At 43.6% G+C, this 17862-nt stretch overlaps 1 protein-coding gene across 4 annotated transcripts; it reads left to right on the forward strand.

Moving 5' to 3' along the window:
• The first annotated feature begins 7311 nt into the window (after positions 1-7311).
• SMKR1 (small lysine rich protein 1) lies at positions 7312-17613 on the forward strand. Of its 4 annotated transcripts, none has more exons than XM_044246554.1 (3): positions 7312-7382; positions 7747-7795; positions 14964-17613. In XM_044246554.1, exons 2-3 carry the CDS (start codon positions 7793-7795, stop codon positions 15159-15161), a joined length of 201 nt encoding a protein of 66 aa, XP_044102489.1. In that variant the 5' UTR covers positions 7312-7382; positions 7747-7792; the 3' UTR covers positions 15162-17613. The 4 variants fall into 4 exon arrangements, with proteins under 4 accessions (XP_044102489.1, XP_044102491.1, XP_044102488.1 ...); XM_044246556.1 differs by lacking the exon at positions 7312-7382 and adding an exon at positions 7507-7525; XM_044246555.1 differs by lacking the exon at positions 7312-7382 and adding an exon at positions 7604-7671.
• The last annotated feature ends 249 nt before the right edge of the window (positions 17614-17862 follow it).

Genomic DNA, 17862 nt, shown 5'->3' on the forward strand with positions numbered 1-17862 from the left:
TAACCATACCATGCAACCACCTGGAGGGTGCTTAAAGCTCTTCCTTGGATGGGGCATAAGTCAAATTGCTCATATTCCCCTGGCAAAAAGCAGTTCATCTGGGGCAAGCCTAACATTGGGCCAGAGAAGTACATTCTACCTAAGGAAGGCATTTGCAACCAGGCAGATGTCTAGAGAGTGAGTCACACAGCAGCTTCTCAGTGAGATTTTGAGATTGGTGGTAGGGCTTTCTTAGAGATTCTTGAGAATTTCCATAGCTTTCCGGCGAGCATTTGAAATCACGCATTTCAGTGCTTTATGCTGATATTTTCAGTTGTGACTTTCTTGACCTTTTGTGTCCATAGTTCCTCCAGCTCTTCACCTAACAATATTCTTGGTTATATAAAGGCAGTTCTATAAACAAATGAATGTTTTAATGGTCTCTTTTTGTCCCACAAGTAGTTGTGATGAGTCTGAATTCTTTCTCTCTAGGCCTTCTAGCGATGACCTATATTTGCAATAAAACTAGCTGAGACTAAAAATGCCACTGCAGGTCTGGAATAAAAATGACACTGGAAAAAAAAAAAAAAAAAAAAAAGACACTGGCATATACAACCATCAGACTTGTGACCTTGATCTCACAAATGCTATTATTCATGAGCTAATTAACCACCTTAATATTCAGGTTAGGTCAAGTATGAACTTGGCAACTCTTTGGTACTCTGCCAAGGTGCTAAGTGTGTTTAGGGTAATTTGCAGAGGCAAAGAAGGTCCTGCCACTATCTCAGAAATACTGGGCATGACCAATTAACATCTGCTTTACCTGTACTATAATTCCAGGCCAGACTTTTCTGTAAGGCTATGACAAAATGTTTTCTGTAATAAAAATGTTTTACAAAATATTCTGGAATTTATAAACAACTTTTGTGGTTTTAGAGCAGCTATAGCTATTCTTACATGTATTTAATACTAATACATGTTTTAATGGATATTTTATTTTATTTTATTTATTTTTTTTTTAAAGATTTTATTTGTTTATTTGACAGAGAGAGATCACAAGTAGATGGAGAGGCAGGCAGAGAGAGAGAGAGGGAAGCAGACTCCCCGCCGAGCAGAGAGCCCAATGTGGGACTCGATCCCAGGACCCTGAGATCATGACCTGAGCCGAAGGCAGCGGCTTAACCCACTGAGCCACCCAGGCGCCCCTAATGGATATTTTATATGATGCTTTTCAACATGAGAGACATCAAATACATATATAAATACATACATAAAATATATTTTAGAATAAAAATATCTACAACATGATATTATTATCTATAAAATTCACAAAACTTTTGTTTGCTTTCTCATTTTTTCCCAACCAAAAAAGAAAAAAGAATATAGTGATATTGAAGAAAATTACCTCCTATATAATCTCACTACTCAACAAGTGAGCTATTTATATGGTGGCAGCTTAACAATATAAGAAAAATGTGTAATCTCTAAAATAGGGTAGAACAAGGGGAGAGATCAAAGCTCTATCTATATTGGCAGAGCATTTTGTACAACAACATGGAAAATACTTTTGGAAATGTTGGCATGGGTGAGTCCTATTGGTGATTTTTGAGAAAGCACATGAGTTTTTTTCCCACTAATGAATTTTCAGTGACCTCTGGTATTCCTTCAGAAGTACTGGTATGGAAAGTTTATAGAAGGTGAGTCCTGAGTTTCTTATACTTTCAAATAAGTTTTCAGGTGGTTCTAAGTGTTTGGCTATTCTAATGTTAGCCTTAAAATGTTAAACCTCAATATTTGGAGGATTTTTAGAGAAATGTATTCTTTTTTTTTTTTTTTTAAGATTTTATGTATTTATTTGACAGAGAGAAATCACAAGTAGATGGAGAGGCAGGCCGAGAGAGAGAGAGGAGGAAGCAGGCTCTCTGCTGAGCAGAGAGCCCGATGTGGGACTTGATCCCAGGACCCTGAGATCGTGACCTGAGCTGAAGGCAGCAGCTTAACCCACTGAGCCACCCAGGCGCCCCCAAGAAATGTATTCTTGAGTTGAAGAGATCAGAGATCATCTAGGACGATCTCCATCCAACACAAGAATTCCTTTAATTAGTATCAGCTACGTATTTATCTAGCCCCTAATCTTTTCATTGACAGAAATCTCACTATGTCATAGATTCAGTAGTAATAGTAATAACTGAAATGTCTACAAAAGAATTAGCTACCTCAAAATACAATCGACTTACGGTATTATTTGAGCCAGAAGAAACATGAATACATTCATGGAATCCAAACAACTAACATTAGCTATTGTACTTTCTTCCCCACTATATTAGTTTCCCAGGACTGCTGTAACAAATTACCAGAAACTGGGTGGCTTAAAATAAGAAAAATTACTCTCTCACAGTTACAGGGGCCAGAAGTCTAAAATTAAGGTGTCAGCAGGACTCCCCCTTCAAAGGTACTAATCATTTCCTTGCCTCTTCTAACTTCTGGTAGCTTCTAGCTTCATGTCACTCCAATTTCTGCTTCTGTCGTCACATTGCTTCCTCCTCTCTCAAAAGCCCCTCTGCCACTCTCTCTTCTAAGGATACCTCTGATTGAATTTAAGGCCCATCAGGATAATCTTTTCTCAAGATTTTGCCATATAAGGTAAGATTCACTCTTTTGCAATAAGGTAGTATTCACAGTTTTTGAGGATAAGGACCTGGACATATCTTTTGGGAGGCCACAATTCAACCCACTACACCCACTAACACCCATCAGACATGTAGTAGCAAAACTGATTAATTTACTCTTCCTTTCTATCATTATTAGAGGTGTAAGGCAAGACCTGAAGGAAGTGATTTTTATTTGAAAGATGCTTGCAGGTATTGATGGAGTCAAAGAAGGTTCAAGTAAGGAAAGTTTCAGGTTGGGGTGCCTGGTGGCTCAGTTGGTTAAGCGACTGCCTTCGGCTCAGGTCATGATCCTGGAGTCCTGGGATCGAGTCCTGCATCGGGCTCCCTGCTCTGCAAGGAGTCTGCTTCTCCCTCTGACCCTCCCCCATCTCATGCTCTCTGGCTCTCTCAAACAAATAAATAAATAAAATCTTTAAAAAAAAAAAAGAAAGAAAGAAAGTTTCAGGCTTAGGTAGAGGACTGGACATAAGGAAGCAAGTGTAAAAGTGAAGAATATACTTAGGTATTTATAGGTATTTTTGTTAAGAAGATACATGTAAAAGAGTCAAGTAATTTTTCAGAGCACACAATGAAAAATGTAACTTCCCACCTTAGATCCCTATCTCATTCCCCAGAAGTAATCACTGTAAATATTTTTTCTATTTTTTTTTATCCTTTCAGAAAATTCCCATGATAACACCTATCTCTTCCCCACCAATATATATTTTTTAAAAAATTTATTTGACACAGAGAGACAGCGAGAAGGAAAACACAAGCAGGGGGTGAGAGAAAGGGAGAAGCAGGCTTCCTGCCGAGTAGAGAGCCTGATGTGGGGCTCGAACCCAGGACCCCGGGATCATGACCTGAGCTGAAGGTAGATGCTTAACGACTAAGCCACCCGATCACCCCCAATATTTTTTTTTCGTACATGGGAGCACAACATATTCTGTCCTATTCTTATTTTTATCATATTTATCCCAGAAACCTATTTTTCCATATTAATATTTTCTTGAATAACTATAACTTTAATATATTTAATAATTAAATCATTTTCCCTAACACTGCTTTAAAGTATGTTTCAGTTAAGAAGAAAAGTTATAGGTGGAAAGAATAGTGTGTACGCCCACCCATTCATGCATGTGTGTGTGTGCGCTGATGGGGATGAGGTCAAGGGAGATTTACTCAGTTCTCATAGCAATAGGCCAAAGCAATTTGAAATATAATTTCCTACCAGCAGCTCTGGACATTCAGACTCCCATATCCTGTAAATGTAATGAGACTGTGCCTGAGTGGGCTATGGGGAGGTTTTTAGGCTGTTTGCTCCTTTACAAATTAGCCAGATTTAAATTTCAAAAAGCAAGAACTTTAAATTTTTACTTTTGCATATTTTATGGAAAATAACCAAAGTCTTTCTAAGGAACTACAAGAGTACAAAAGTCACCCCATCTCTGCTCAAACACCTTTGGTGACAGTGACTTCCTTACTAAATATGACAATACCATCTGTCCCTTTCCCTCCAAATGGAAACATTAGTTTGAACATTCTGTAACTTTTTGTTCAAATGCTTAATGGAGCTGGCAGGACAAAGATCCTCCATGTGGATGCCTGTGAAAATATGTCTTCATGGTAAAATGTGAGATAGTTTACCCAGAAAGGCCATGCAGCATAATGGCTCAGATTGAGGGTGCTTAACCCAACTTGGTGAGCTACTCTATGCAGGATCTCTATCTATTGGCTTTGTGAAGAAGGACATGTTCTTTCCCCTCTCTCTGCCTCAGATTCCCCATCTGTAAAGCAGGGATAATACTTTACCTACCTTCTAGGATTGTAAGGATTAAATGAATCGATGTGCATATAGTATTTAGAATAATGCTTGCTAAATGTGAGCATTGAATCATTGTTGATTACTGTTATTCCCCACTCATTCTCTGCCCCCTCCTCCATCAAAGAATACCCCAGCAAGAATAATTAATAGCATTTTAATTCTCTAGACCAGTAATCAGCAAACTACAGGCCTGGGACCCCCGGACTGGCCCACTGACAGGTTTTATACATACAGCCCATGAGCTAAGTAAGAATGGTTTTTATATTCTTAAATAGTTGAGGGAAAAAAATCCATGGAAAAAAAATATTTTATGACACATGAAAATTCTATGAAATTCACATTTCAGTTTCTGTGATAGTTTTATTGGAACACAGCCATGCTCACTGGTTTACATATTGTCTATAAATGCTTTCATTCTACATCAGCAGAGTAGTTGCAAAAGAACACATAAGGCCTGTAAAGCCTAAAATAGTTACTAAGTTTGCCGACCCCTGCTCTAAATAATTTTGTCTCCTGTCCATTCCAGCTGGTCTTTACTGTTCTCCAAAGTTCTCACTGCTGGGACCCTAGGGGCTGGCCAGAGGAAATTAGCTAAATTAATTTTTCTGTAACTTCCTCTGCAATATTAGAGCTATAAAGGATGGAGTACAGTGCTATACTATTGAACTTAATGAGATATTAAAGAAAAAAAAGGAAGAGAGGGAGGGAGTAGAAAGGAGGAAATCGGAATTTTTAAATGCAACTTCGAAGAAAGATAATGATAGAATATTCTAAGTTTGGATGTTCTAAGAATGCATGCTTCAATTCTGGCAATGTTATTTTTTTTTAAAGAACAGCACAGTTTGTATTACTATTTATAAAAGAGACATAAGGATGTATATTCATAAACAGATAAAATTAAGTAGTACTATTCTTTTCTTTTTCAAGTTTTTTTTTTTTTTAAGTAATCTCTACATGCAATGTGGGGCTCAAACTCAATGACCCCAAGATGATGAATACATGCTCTTCTGACTGAGCCAGCCGGGCTCCCCACCAGTGTAAATTCTAATGTGAATTTGAGTAGTTATTTAAATTTGACTCAGCTTCCAGTTTACACAGGAAGATTTGTTCAGTTCTTATAGAATAAACAGATCTTAACTCCTAAATATTAAATGATTCTTAAGTGGACTGTTACTTAAGATGCATGCATTGTCAATGACTTATTTTTTATTCTAACAGCAACCTGTGCTGTGTTATATAACAAAGTCTGTCTTTTCAGCCCCACCTCAGCAGCCCTCCTCCCCTTCCTGCAGATCAGTGTGAAGCCTTTCTCTAGTGCAAAGGCTGAAGATCCACTTGGGTCAATGGAAAATGTGACGCCATTGAAGTTGTTCCAATTGTCACTAGACCAACATGTTCTGCCTGTCTACTGACAAAGTAGCTATCTTGTGCTTTATAGCTTTTTTTTTTTTCAGGTTTATTGGGGTATAACTGACAAAACTTTAATATATTTGAAATGTACATGTGATTATTTGGCACACGTATACATTGTGAAAGGATTACCACAATTAACACATTCATCACCTCACTTTTATGTATGAGTGCCGGCACGGGAGAAGAATGAGGCACAAACAAGTCAGCTGCAAGAGAATGGGAGCTGGGGGTGTGTGGAGGGTAACAGTAGAAAAGACTGTTACTTATTCCCTCTGACCTGGAACAAACTGGAGAACATAATGGGAACTACCACACTAGTTGTAGGGAAGTAATGATGCCATGATGTGTGAAAAGTGCTCAGTAAGGTGCTTGACATCAGCGCTCCTTCAGTGTTAACTGCTATCTGCAATACGAAATGAACATCTAGTTTAGAATGATGAAAATGTCAAGGGGGAGGATCCATAAAGGAATTTACAAGGAATACTCGGGCCTGAACTCTTCATTGGAGAGAGGAGTTAGAGATGACAGAGGGCCAAGAGACTGGGAGAACAGTGTTGCCACTGACAACCAACTGAGCCACTAACAGAGGGAGAGATGCCCTAAGTCCAGAGAATAGTGCAGCCTGAAGGCTGGAGCTCAGCTGGAGGCCATTCTTTCTGCTGGGGGCTGTGTCCTCCTGAGAGGTAGTCACTGACATTATCTGATGAGCCATCAGTGAGGAGACACTGAGGCACAACAGCAGAGAGCTAAGGACTGGGCTTTGAGATCAGCCAACACTTGAAGTGCAGCAGGAGGCAGACATAAGATGACTAAGTGATGCCGGGATAAGCAAGGGGCATAATGCACATATCAGAAGCAAGTGAGGAGACTTAGAGGAGGAGGAGGGGAAGGGGAGAGCAACATGAACTTAGGCTCAGACATCAAGGAGGAGGAAGAAGGGGCCAGGATTGCTAGAATGAAGCGGGTACTTCTGCTGAATCATGGCCATTAATCCATTAGCGTCTCTTATACTGCTGCGGCATACACAAATGAGTCTTAAAAAGGCTGCACACTGTGGAGAACACAAGTAAACATCTATTGGGTTGAACTCACAGGTCGGAAGCAGAACCACCCCTATTGTGTAGCCTTACTTAGAGCCAAAGAACCTTTTTTCAGGCCTTTACTCTCTTGGGGCCTGTACCAGGGTCTATATAAACACTTCCCCCTATTTTTCTCACTTCATCCCTCAAAGGCTGCATGTCATTTTCCAAAAAAGGTTCTGGAATCTTGACTTCTTCAAGGTCAGCCAGTGAGTGGCGGGGTTCCTAGGCGGATCCCGCCTACTCCAAGGCCAAGTACCACACCCGCCCGAGCTCCGCCCGGTCCAGGCTCCCAGCGCGAGGCTAAGCTTCTCGGCACTCGCGGCCGTCGCGCGAGGTGACCCAACTAGCGCGGTGAGGCCGGCAGGGGGCTGCGGACGGACTGCCCCGCCGGGCCCAACCGCTGGGCGCCTGGCCCCGGTGTCTTAGCAACAGGTAAACACCGCGCGGCCCCGCCCCCCGCGGCGCGCGCAGCCCGGCGTTTGTGCGCGCGGCCCCGCCGGCGCCGGCGAGCCCCGCGCCCCCCCAGACTCCGGGGCGTGCTGGCCTTGAGTCACGCGGCTCGCGGCCTCGGTTCGGTGGGTGCCCAGGCTCCGCGCGGCGGCGGCTGGGTGGCTGGCTGCCCCCTAACCCCGCCGGGCTCCCCTGAGCGTCTGGGGCTCCCGCGAAGCGTGGCGAAGTCCCGGGCCTGCGACGGTTCGCGGGCCAGTGCGGAGGCAGCCGGGTAGGCGGCAGGGATGGGCGCGGGGGCGCCGCCCCCAGGCGATGCGGAGAACTGGGCTCTCTCTCTCTATTTCAGGATTGGGAACCCATGCCACACTCACCTGCTCGACTGAGGAATTACCATGGTAATACACGGCTTATTTAAGTATAAGAAGTTCCGAGGTTTGCGCTAAATTAGTTTAATACCATTCTGCCGCGTCGAGGCACGCTTTACCAAGATTTGTTACCCACACGCCTCGAGATGGGCACCTCCGTCTCCTGTCGTTGTGGGAGGTGTCCAACCTAGAGATCTGACACGGGGTGTAAAGATGGCGGGGGAGAGGGGTTGCCCAAGTGGTATGCGCGCGCCAAGGGGGACAGAATCAGGCTGAGTCCTCTTTTTGTGAATTGGTTTGTTTTCGTTCCTTGGTTCTGTTGAGCCACCTGCATAACCATGTGTGTGGGAACTAAGGAGAGGCGGGTACCGGGGCGTGAAACCCCAGAGTGCCAGCAGGGTCAACAGCGACTGGCCTAGGCACTTACCTTCTGCTGCCGCTGTCCTGGGTCCTGTGCAGGATTCTCCTCTACGGATTAGAGGCAGAAAATGAGAGCTGTTGAGACCCAGGTTGCAGGTTCTAAGGAGTGATTCTCTCTTCCAAACTTAGCTTAAAGAAGGGCTTTGGAGGAAATCTTTTGTGCAGGGTATTCTTGAATTTTATGCCCAGGAAGGCTTGCAACTTCCTTAAACTTCCATCTCACCTCTTTGGCTCACAGAGCTCCATCTTAAGCTAAACCACTCCCAGCTTCATTGGGAACTGAATCTCCCCACCAGAGAACATCTCCCAACTCCCGTTCTTTTAATCACTACCTTCTCTGCACTTTCCAATGGCATGTTCATTCTCCTGGCCTGGAACTCATAAGCACTACTGTTCCTCAGCTTTCATCCAGACTCTTCGAAGTGCTACCTACCCTCACTGCCACCAATGGGTCAAGTTCTGCCCTCCTTACCATCTGCCTGGACTCTGGCCCTATTCCACTACCTCTGTCCAGGGGCTCTCCATCTCTTTTGTCCTCCTCCTCCCCCAGTTTGATGGTTTCAGAAGGGCTATGACCTTGTAACCCCCACCCCAGGACCTTGGGAATTTCCAGTCTGCTCAACTAGTACCACTGGGAGCCCAGGGTCACAGGCCTCAGCCTCTTGAGCTTTATTTACCATATTAACTTCTCTATTTTAAACAAAATGAAACAAAGACACATCCCACACTAGGCCCACCTTCTTCTTGAAGCCTCCTGCACCCACCCCATCTCAAACTATTGAACTACTTTTTTACAAGATGGGCCCAGCTCAGAAGTACCCCCTGCTGCCGTATTCTTCCCCAAGCCCCCATGACCTTCTACACCTCGCTTCCAGAGCTTCACATATTTCACCTTGGAGAACCTCACTCCGCATCCCCATTTGTCTCTAGTATAAAAATGTGTTTGGGATGGGATGCCTGGGTGGCTCAGTGGATTAAGCATCTGCCTTTGGCTTAGGTCATGGTCTCAGAGTCCTGGGATCAAGCCCCACATCGGGCTGTCTGCTTAGTGGGGAGACTGTTTCCCCCTCTCTCTCTGCCCACTTGTGATCTCTCTGTCAAATAAATAAAATCTTAAAAGAAAAAAAAAAGAAAGAAATGAGTTTGGTAAATCTGTGTTCCTCCTACTTCATATAAAAGCACTAGGTAGATATCTCTTGATTTAAATTGTGGCATTCCCTGGGTTACTGTGCATGGTTGGTATTGTCATTTTCATTCAGAGCCCAGGGAACTGAAGCAAAACGGTTTAATAAAGCCATTTAAGCTGGGGCGCCTGGGTGGCTCAGTGGGTTAAGCCACTGCTTCGGCTCAGATCATGATCCCAGGGTCCTGGGATCGAGTCCCGCATCGGGCTCTCCGCTGAGCGGAGAGCCTGCTTTCCTCTCTCTCTCTCTCTCTCTCTCTCTCTCTCTCTCTGCCTGCCTCTCTGCCTACTTGTGATCTCTCTCTGTCAAATAAATAAATAAAATCTTTTAAAAAAAAAAAAGCCATTTAAGCTAATGGATTCCCACTGACCCTTGGGTAAAAGTTAAACATCTTAGCTTCCAAGGCCTGCAGGCCAGAGCTGCACACTGCCTACCTTCCCAGCCTAAACTCCTCTCACTCTGTGCCCCCGCCATGGTCACTTGGTGTGGCCTCAGCCACAGTGATCTTTTTTGAGTGGTCCCTTCAATTTGGCATGTTCCCTCCAGCCTCAGAGCCTTTGCACAAGCTGTTTGCCTGGGAATTCCCTGCCCCTTAGCCCACAGGAACTCTTCCTTCCTATCCCGAACTAGGCCACTCCCTGTCCAATTTGTGTCATTATAATGCCAGGTATCCTGGGCTCTCACTCACAGTAGAGTGAGTAAATCTGTGTGTAATTCCTCCCTCACTGGACTGTAAGCCTCATGAAGACAGGAGTCTGGAACTGCAGGTCCTGGTGCTCAGTAGATAATCTGTTAAATATTTATCAAATGAATGAAGGAGGCATCTTAAAATTCAGAAAAGCAGATATCTACCTTTGGTTTTTAAATCCTGGGACTGAATTGCATCTGAGTTGCAATGTATTCACCCAGAAAATCTCTTTTCTTATCTACAAACGTGCCAGACATTGGTCTAGGCCCTAGGAATTAAGTGCTGACCTCACAGACAAACTTCTGGCTAGGAAACAAACAATAAACACATGAACAAAATAGCACGATTAAATAGTGGAGTGTGCTTGGGGTTGGAAGCTGGAAGGTGACAGGGCTGAGGGGGTGTTGGAAACCATCCATACCCCCCAACCTCCACTGCTTGCCTGGAACAGTCCCAATTTATGTTTGTTGAAGTGTCTTGATTTGGACAATAAGTTATGTGGTCACCCCAGTAACAGAATGTAGACGCAGTATCTGCGAGGGTTTTCCAACTTGAGCAGAGCCCCACACAAAGAGAAGTAACCAGTGATTTCCCTGTGAAGGTCTGCGGGAAGAGGTGGGAGCAAGGAGCCACTGAGCGGGTTCGGGAACTAGAAGAGAGGACAGTGTGGCAGGAGCCAGTGGTCTTCATTAAGGAGTTTGGAGATTTTCAAGTCAGGAGCCATGTGTTCTGAGACCGGAAACAGCCAAGAGCCATGGAGTTGTGTTGAACCGACCCAACCTGCTGAGAAACTCAAAGTTTTTTACTCACAAAAATTTCTTAACAGATTTATTGAAGTTTAAGTGATGCACAATAAATTGGACATATTTTAATGTACTATTTGATAAGCATGGCATCTGGATGCTCCCATTAAGCCATCACGGCAGTCAAGGTGACAAACACGTTGATAACTCCCCGGAAGTCTCCTTGTGCTCCTCTGGACTCAGTCCTTTTCTCTTGCTTCTCTGTGTCTCACTCCCCTCTAAACCTCCCATCTGGGGCAGCCGCTGATCTGCCCTGCTTGTGTGGATTAGTTTGTAGTGTGTAGGAATTTTTATATATGGAATTATACAGCTTGTATAGGGGTTTTTTTTGGGGGGGTCTGGCTTCTTTCACTTGTATTATTATTATTTAAAATTTTATTTTTTTAAGTAACCTCCACACCCAGCGTGGGGCTCAAACCCACAACCCAAGAATCCCATACTCCACTGACTGAGCCAGCCCGGCATGTTGTAGCTGTAGCATTCATCAGCAGTCATTTTTATTGCTGAATGGTATTCCAGTGTATGGTTATACCACAGTCTGTTTATTTGTTCACTCACTGATGGACTTTTGGGCTCTTTCCAGTTTTTGGCTAGCACAAACTTACTACGAACATCGCCTATACAAGTCTTAGAACAGATAAACACTTTAATTGGCTGGATCACATAGTAGGTATGTTTTTTGTTGTTGTTGTTGTTGTTTTAAAGATTTTATTTATTTATTTGACAGACAGAGATCACAAGTAGCCAGAGAGGCAGGCAGAGAGAGAAAGTGGGGAAGCAGGTTCCCTGCTGAGCAGAGAGCCCGATGCGGGGCTCGATCCCAGGACCCTGAGATCATGACCTGAGCCGAAGGCAGCAGCTTAACCCACTGAGCCACCCAGGCGCCCTTATTACGGTGTCTTGAGGGTCCTTTATCCATTCTGGATATAAGGGCTTTATCAGATATATGATTTACAAATATTTTCTCCCAGTCTGCTTTTCATTTTCTTAACAATACCTTTGGAAGAGCACAAGTTTTTCATTTTGTTGATGAATGTATCAGTTTGTTCTTTTATGGACCGTGCTTTGCTGTCAGATCCAAGAACTCTTTGTCTAACCTAAGGTCGTAAAGGTTTTCTCCTATATTTTCTTCTAGGACTTTTATACTTTTTGGGTTTGGATTGAGTTTCACTTTTTTGCAAATGGATATGCATTGTTCCAGCCCCGTTTTCTGAAAAAAATTATTATTGCTGGATTGTTGAGCATGATGGTCAAGAAAGAGTTCTTGAGACATTTTAGGTGCAACTTAGTAAGTTTATCTAAGTAGCACGGGGACAGGACCCATGGGCAGAAATTGCTGCAGATTTGTTGTACAAATCCGGTGGTTCTATGCTTAGTGCTCAGGAGGGAGGCACGATGTGTGGGGAATATTAGATCATAAATGTTTTCTTTGAATTTCTACTCATAAGACCACTTTCACAAGATTTCTCTGGCGCTTATGATTCAGCTCAGTATGAACTATCAGTGAGAGCTAGGGGCAGTCATGAGACCCTTCAAGGATGTAGCAACTGGTGTGTATTTGATCCTTATTGGAACCATGCAGGCTACAGGTCAGCCTTCCGGGCTGAAGAACATTTTTCTGCTTCTGTCCCTCATCAATCATCCTTGCTCTATGGAATTACTTTTGCACTTTTGTTGAAAGCAGTTGTTCCTCTATGTGTGGACCTATTTTGGACTATTTTTTTTTAAAAGATTTATTTTATTTATTTGACAGACAGAGATCAGAAGTTGGTGAGAGGCAGGCAGAGAGAGAGGAGGAAACAGGCTTCCCACAGAGCAGAGAGCCCGATGCGGGGCTCGATCCCAGGACCCTGGGATCATGACCCGAGCTGAAGGCAGCGGCTTAATCCACTGAGCCACCCAGGCGCCCCTATTTTGGACTATTTATTCTGTTCCATTGATCTATTTGTTTGTCTTGACACCAATACCATACTGTCCGGATACTATAGCTGTATGATAATTCTTTTTTTAAAAGATTTTATTAATTTATTTGAGAGAGAGAGAATGAAAGAGAGAGAGAGCATGAGCGGGGCGGAGGGAGGGCCAGAGGGAGAAGCAGACTCCCTGCTGAGCAGGGAGACCAATGCAGTACTCCATCCTGGGACCCCAGGATCATGACCTGGGTCGAAGGTAGTCGCTTAACCAAATGAGCCACCCAGGTGCCCCCCAATAATTCTTGAAATAAGGTAGCATTCGTCCTTTAACTTTGCTCTTTTCCTTTTTTTTTTTTTTTTAAGATTTTATTTATTTATTTGACAGAGAGAGAGACAGTGAGAGAGGGAGCGCAGGGGGAGTGGGAGAGGGAGAAGCAGGTTCTCTGCCTGGAGGGGAGCCCGACATAGGGCTCAATCCCAGGACCCTGGGATCATGACCTGAGCCAAAGGCAGTGGCTTAACTAACTGAGCCATCCAGGTGCCCAACTTTGCTCTTTTTCAAAGTCCTTCGCATTTCCCTATGAATTTTAGAGTCGGTTTGCTATTTTCTACAAAAAGATAAGAACCTGGAATAAAAATATCGAACATTTGTGTGAATTTTAGTTAGCAAACTATTTTAGAGATTAAAACACTTTTGGGGGAGCAGTTATTCCAGATAAATTGTATAGTTGACATGCAAAAAATTATAAAATCATAAATAAAGCCAAGATCCTCAAATCTTAAGAGCTAATGACAGTGTATGTCCTAATACCCTGAGGGGATCTTTTATCAGGAGGTTTGGTTATCTTACGGGTTTTCATATTGTGGTGGTTTTGTTTTTTGTTTTTTTTTTTTTGGATTTCCACATGAAAGCCAGGCCACTGTTGCAAGATACCTCTCATCTTCATTCCTGGTTTTGTATCTAGGAGTGTATTCCATTTCACATAATAAAAATATATTTTAGTGTTTTTAACACATTGACTATGTTTCTCTTTGATTAGCCTAGGACATTTTTAAAGTGAGATGCTATCAACATGGCATCTAGTTTATATAAATATTTGGCCCTTGCAGGTGTTCTTGATAACTTACACATTCTTCTCCTTTCTCTTGCCTAGAAGAAACCTTTCTTAATAATACACATCCATCTGTTACTTTATGGGTGGGTCATAGGACATAGAGAAGTCAACTCAGCTTTGTGCAGCTCTAGCAAAACTTCAGATAGTTTATTCCCATGTTAGGATGGTACCCATTCCTTTTCCCAGAAGGCACTGGCCTGGCAGCACAGGCATGACCAGAGCCAGGGTGATAAGGGACTCTGGCGGACGCTAGCTTGCACGGTGACCTTGTGGAGCCCCCACTCTTCCATTTTTAAACAGGCATAATGCCTCTCTCCCTCAAAACACAGCTTGGAGGATTAGTGGTGATAAAGTGATGGAGACAATCACTTATTGTTTCCTCCAGGTCTGACACTAAACTAAGTGCCTTGTATTTGTTTCAACCCTCATGACTGCTTAATGAGATAATAACTGCAACATATCAAAGGCCAAAATATGTGTTGGCATCTGATTATCTAATGTTTTTAATTAAATTTTTATTATAAAACTTTCCATACACACACAGAAATAGAGTAGTATAATGAATCCCCATGTATCCATTTCTCAGACTCTGAAACTTGTCAGGATTTTGCCACATTTGCATCATCTGTCTTTTGGGGGGAAGAAGGGGAGCTGCAGTATTTTAAAGCAAATCTGAGACCTTCTTGCAGATTTTAGTGTGCATCTCTGAAATGTGTAAACATTTTCTTCCGTGACCCAATGCCATTATCACATCTAACAAAATTAATAATTCCTTGGATATTGCCAAATGTCCCTGATTGCCTAAAAATGTCTTTTTGCAGTTTGTTCAAATCAATGCAAACAACGTTCACACGACCATTAGATTAGGTTGGGTTTCTTTTAATCTGGGTGCTTAATACACTTTCATTGAATTAGATCGCACGTGACTTCTCTCACGCCATGCAAAAATTTTTTGCTATTGTTACAGTTTTTTCTCCTCAAGAGTCACTTTTCTTATGTTCAATAGGAAATGCTTGAGATTATTTCAGGGCTATTAAAAACTGACTTATGCCGTGTATGTACTTGTCTTTGAAAGCCAGGTAAAGGGAAACGAGGAAAAGGCCGAGGCAAGTCTGGCGGGAAGAAACCAAAGAAACCGGAAGTGGACATCCTCAGCCCAGCCGCCATGCTGAACCTCTACTACATCGCCCACAATGTTGCCGACTGCCTGCAGCTGCGAGGCTTCCGCTGGCCAGGTGCTCCCAAATCAAAGAAAGGGAAAAACAAGACTTAAGAGCATTTCACAGAGAGCAGAACTTGGGGACAAGAAATCAGGATAACACAACTACTGCAAGCAAAATAGACTTTACTGAAGACAATTTGAGATGCAAGCCAAGTGGGCTTTTCTGTGGTAGTTAGTGATAAAGAAATGCATTTTACTTCCCAGCTAAATTCAGCTAGAGTTAGCCAGTTTGCATTTTCAGAAGTCAAGGGGGCAAAAAGTCTGAGTAAACATTCCACCAAGCGTGGTGGAATTGAAAGGACTTTAAAAATTATTATAATTCTGGGTCAGAATAAACTTTGTTCTCAAAAGGCAGTTCTAGCCTGCATGTATTTTATTTTGCCTAAACGGGTTTGTTATGTAGAAAAGGCATGCCTGGGGTACCTGGGTAGCTCAGTTGGTTGAGTGCTGGACTCTCCATTTTGGCTCAAGCCTTGATCTCAGGGTGGTGAGTTCAAGCCCCTGGCATGGAGCCTACTTTGGGGGTGGGGTGGAAAAAAAGACATGGCAAAAAGCACAGGATTTGCTTCTGAACCTTCTCTTGGGCACTATTTGCTTTCCCCATCTCTTTCAGGAAAAATAATGACTACTTTGTTTCTAGAATTTTCTTCTCAGCAGTCTGATTCTTGGCTGATTTTAATGAGCCAGGGACGCCAGTGGACACGAGCATCAGTCCTGCTGTGTCCTGGGTAGGGCATATAAACAGATGACTCAAAGGAGCTGACAGGGGACCATGTCCTGTTGCCGGGAAAGATCGGCATATATCTCTCCCTTCTTTCCATTTCACTGGACTCTCCACACTTTTTCTCCATGTTTACATCTTCCTTCCACCTTCGGCAGGCTTCCTTTTAAACGTGGCTGACCCTGAGTTATGGACCTGGTGCTAGAAACTTGCTGTGGGCATTCTGCTGCTCTTCCGTGATCTCCCTAGTCTGTGGGAGACACGTAAGAGATGAAACTGCAGTTCTTTCTCTTCAGTCCAAAAGGCCTAAAAGCCCCAAATGTGAAACTTGGAAGCAAAGACATTTTGAAGAATAAACACCATCTCTGAATCACTTAGCATACAGAACACCTTTTCTGCTCTGTGTTCCTGGCATGCCGCACCACGTTCCCAGCACGGACACCTGCACCGTGGTCTCCAGCCGCAGCTGGGAGCCCGAAGCTGGTTTCTCTAACGCAGCACCTGTCTGGGGATGATCAGCTTGCCTGAATTACTTCTAATGATGCCGAGGCTTGCTTCGTGAGGAACTCAAAGGCTCGTGGAGCGTGCTAAGAAAGGCTGCAACCTAAGACTCAGAATCTCATAAGCATCAGAGGAGAAAAGGCAATCACGCGAATCCTTGTACTGGAGAAGTGGGGTGCTCACACCCCACGTGAGTTTGTTGGAAATGACGTTCCTGTAGCTGTGCCATCTGTGCGGACTCTGAGACCCTGATTAGTTGCCAGAGGGACCCTGGCTCACTCAGGTAAAGGTTGATGCTGCTCTTAACCTGGAGGTTAACCCTCTTGGTTTTCTGTGGACAGGATTTGGGAAGGGAACACCCCCGCCACACTGCTAGACACTGCTGGGCAGTGCAAGTGGTTTCTGTTTAGGAACACACTAACTCCAGTTCAGCCCTTCTCAAACTTAAGCGTGCTGCATGGTGGCTGGGGCAGGTTGGAGAGGGCGGTCAAAGGGCAGAAGGGTGGCGAGGGGAAGTGGCCTTCCTGCTCACAGCCCCTGCCCTGGCCGGGTTCAGATGCTGGAGGACGCCTGGGGAGGAGCTCTGCCCTAGTTACTGTGGCCTAACCAGGTGCCAGAATGCTTGTTGAGTCTTTCAGCTTTTAAGGAGGTCTCATGCCCTCCTCAGCCGCGCTTGGTTCCAGAGCTGGTATCTGAGCCCTGATGCTTACTGGAACTCTGAGGGGTGGGATTTGCAGAGCTGTTTCTGATCTTGTCCCCAGCATGGAGATGTCATCCATGGAGACGTGCCAAGCGGCAGACATTTAAATAAAGGCTAAGGAGATCATCTGGAAGTGGATTTCTTCTCTTGAGTTTGTTAAATGATGAGCAGAAAGGCTAGTCAGCCCTGGAATAGAGGAAGTACTGATCTGATCAGCGGGGGCACGGTTGATACCTAGCAAAGGAGGCTGATGCATGGGTTCCATCATGACGGAGGGCAGTCTGTTTCCCCTTCGATGAAGTGTTTGCTGTGTTATCATGAAAGAGACACTGCAGACCAAAAATCCACAAAGAACATTACTGGAAAGTTGAGGAAAAAGTGAATGTAGGCTTTAAAATAATACCGTATTGATGTAGATTTCTTGGCCATGATAATCTTATTGTGGTTATATGCCAGAACGATCTTATCCTCAGGAGCTGAAGTGTTTCAGGGGAGGGGTAATGATGTATGCAACTTACTTTGAAATGTTTCAAGAAAAAAGTGTGCTGCGTGCATGTATAAAATACATATTTTAACATGTTGCCATATTTGTACTTTCTATGTGAAATACACATATATGCATATATAATATGCTAGAGAGCCACAGATTAACATTTTGCCACATTTGCTCACTATGATTACATGTATATAGGAAATATATATGTGTGTATTTACATATGGTACATGTATATATACACTGTGTTTGCACGTGCAAATATGACAAAAGTTTCCTGAATCTAGGTCAGTGGTTCTCCCCAGGGGGCTATTTTTTTTTTTAAAGATTTTATTTT

This window comes from Neovison vison, chromosome 4 (genome assembly GCF_020171115.1).
Source record: "Neovison vison isolate M4711 chromosome 4, ASM_NN_V1, whole genome shotgun sequence".
Taxonomy (NCBI): domain Eukaryota; kingdom Metazoa; phylum Chordata; class Mammalia; order Carnivora; family Mustelidae; genus Neogale; species Neogale vison.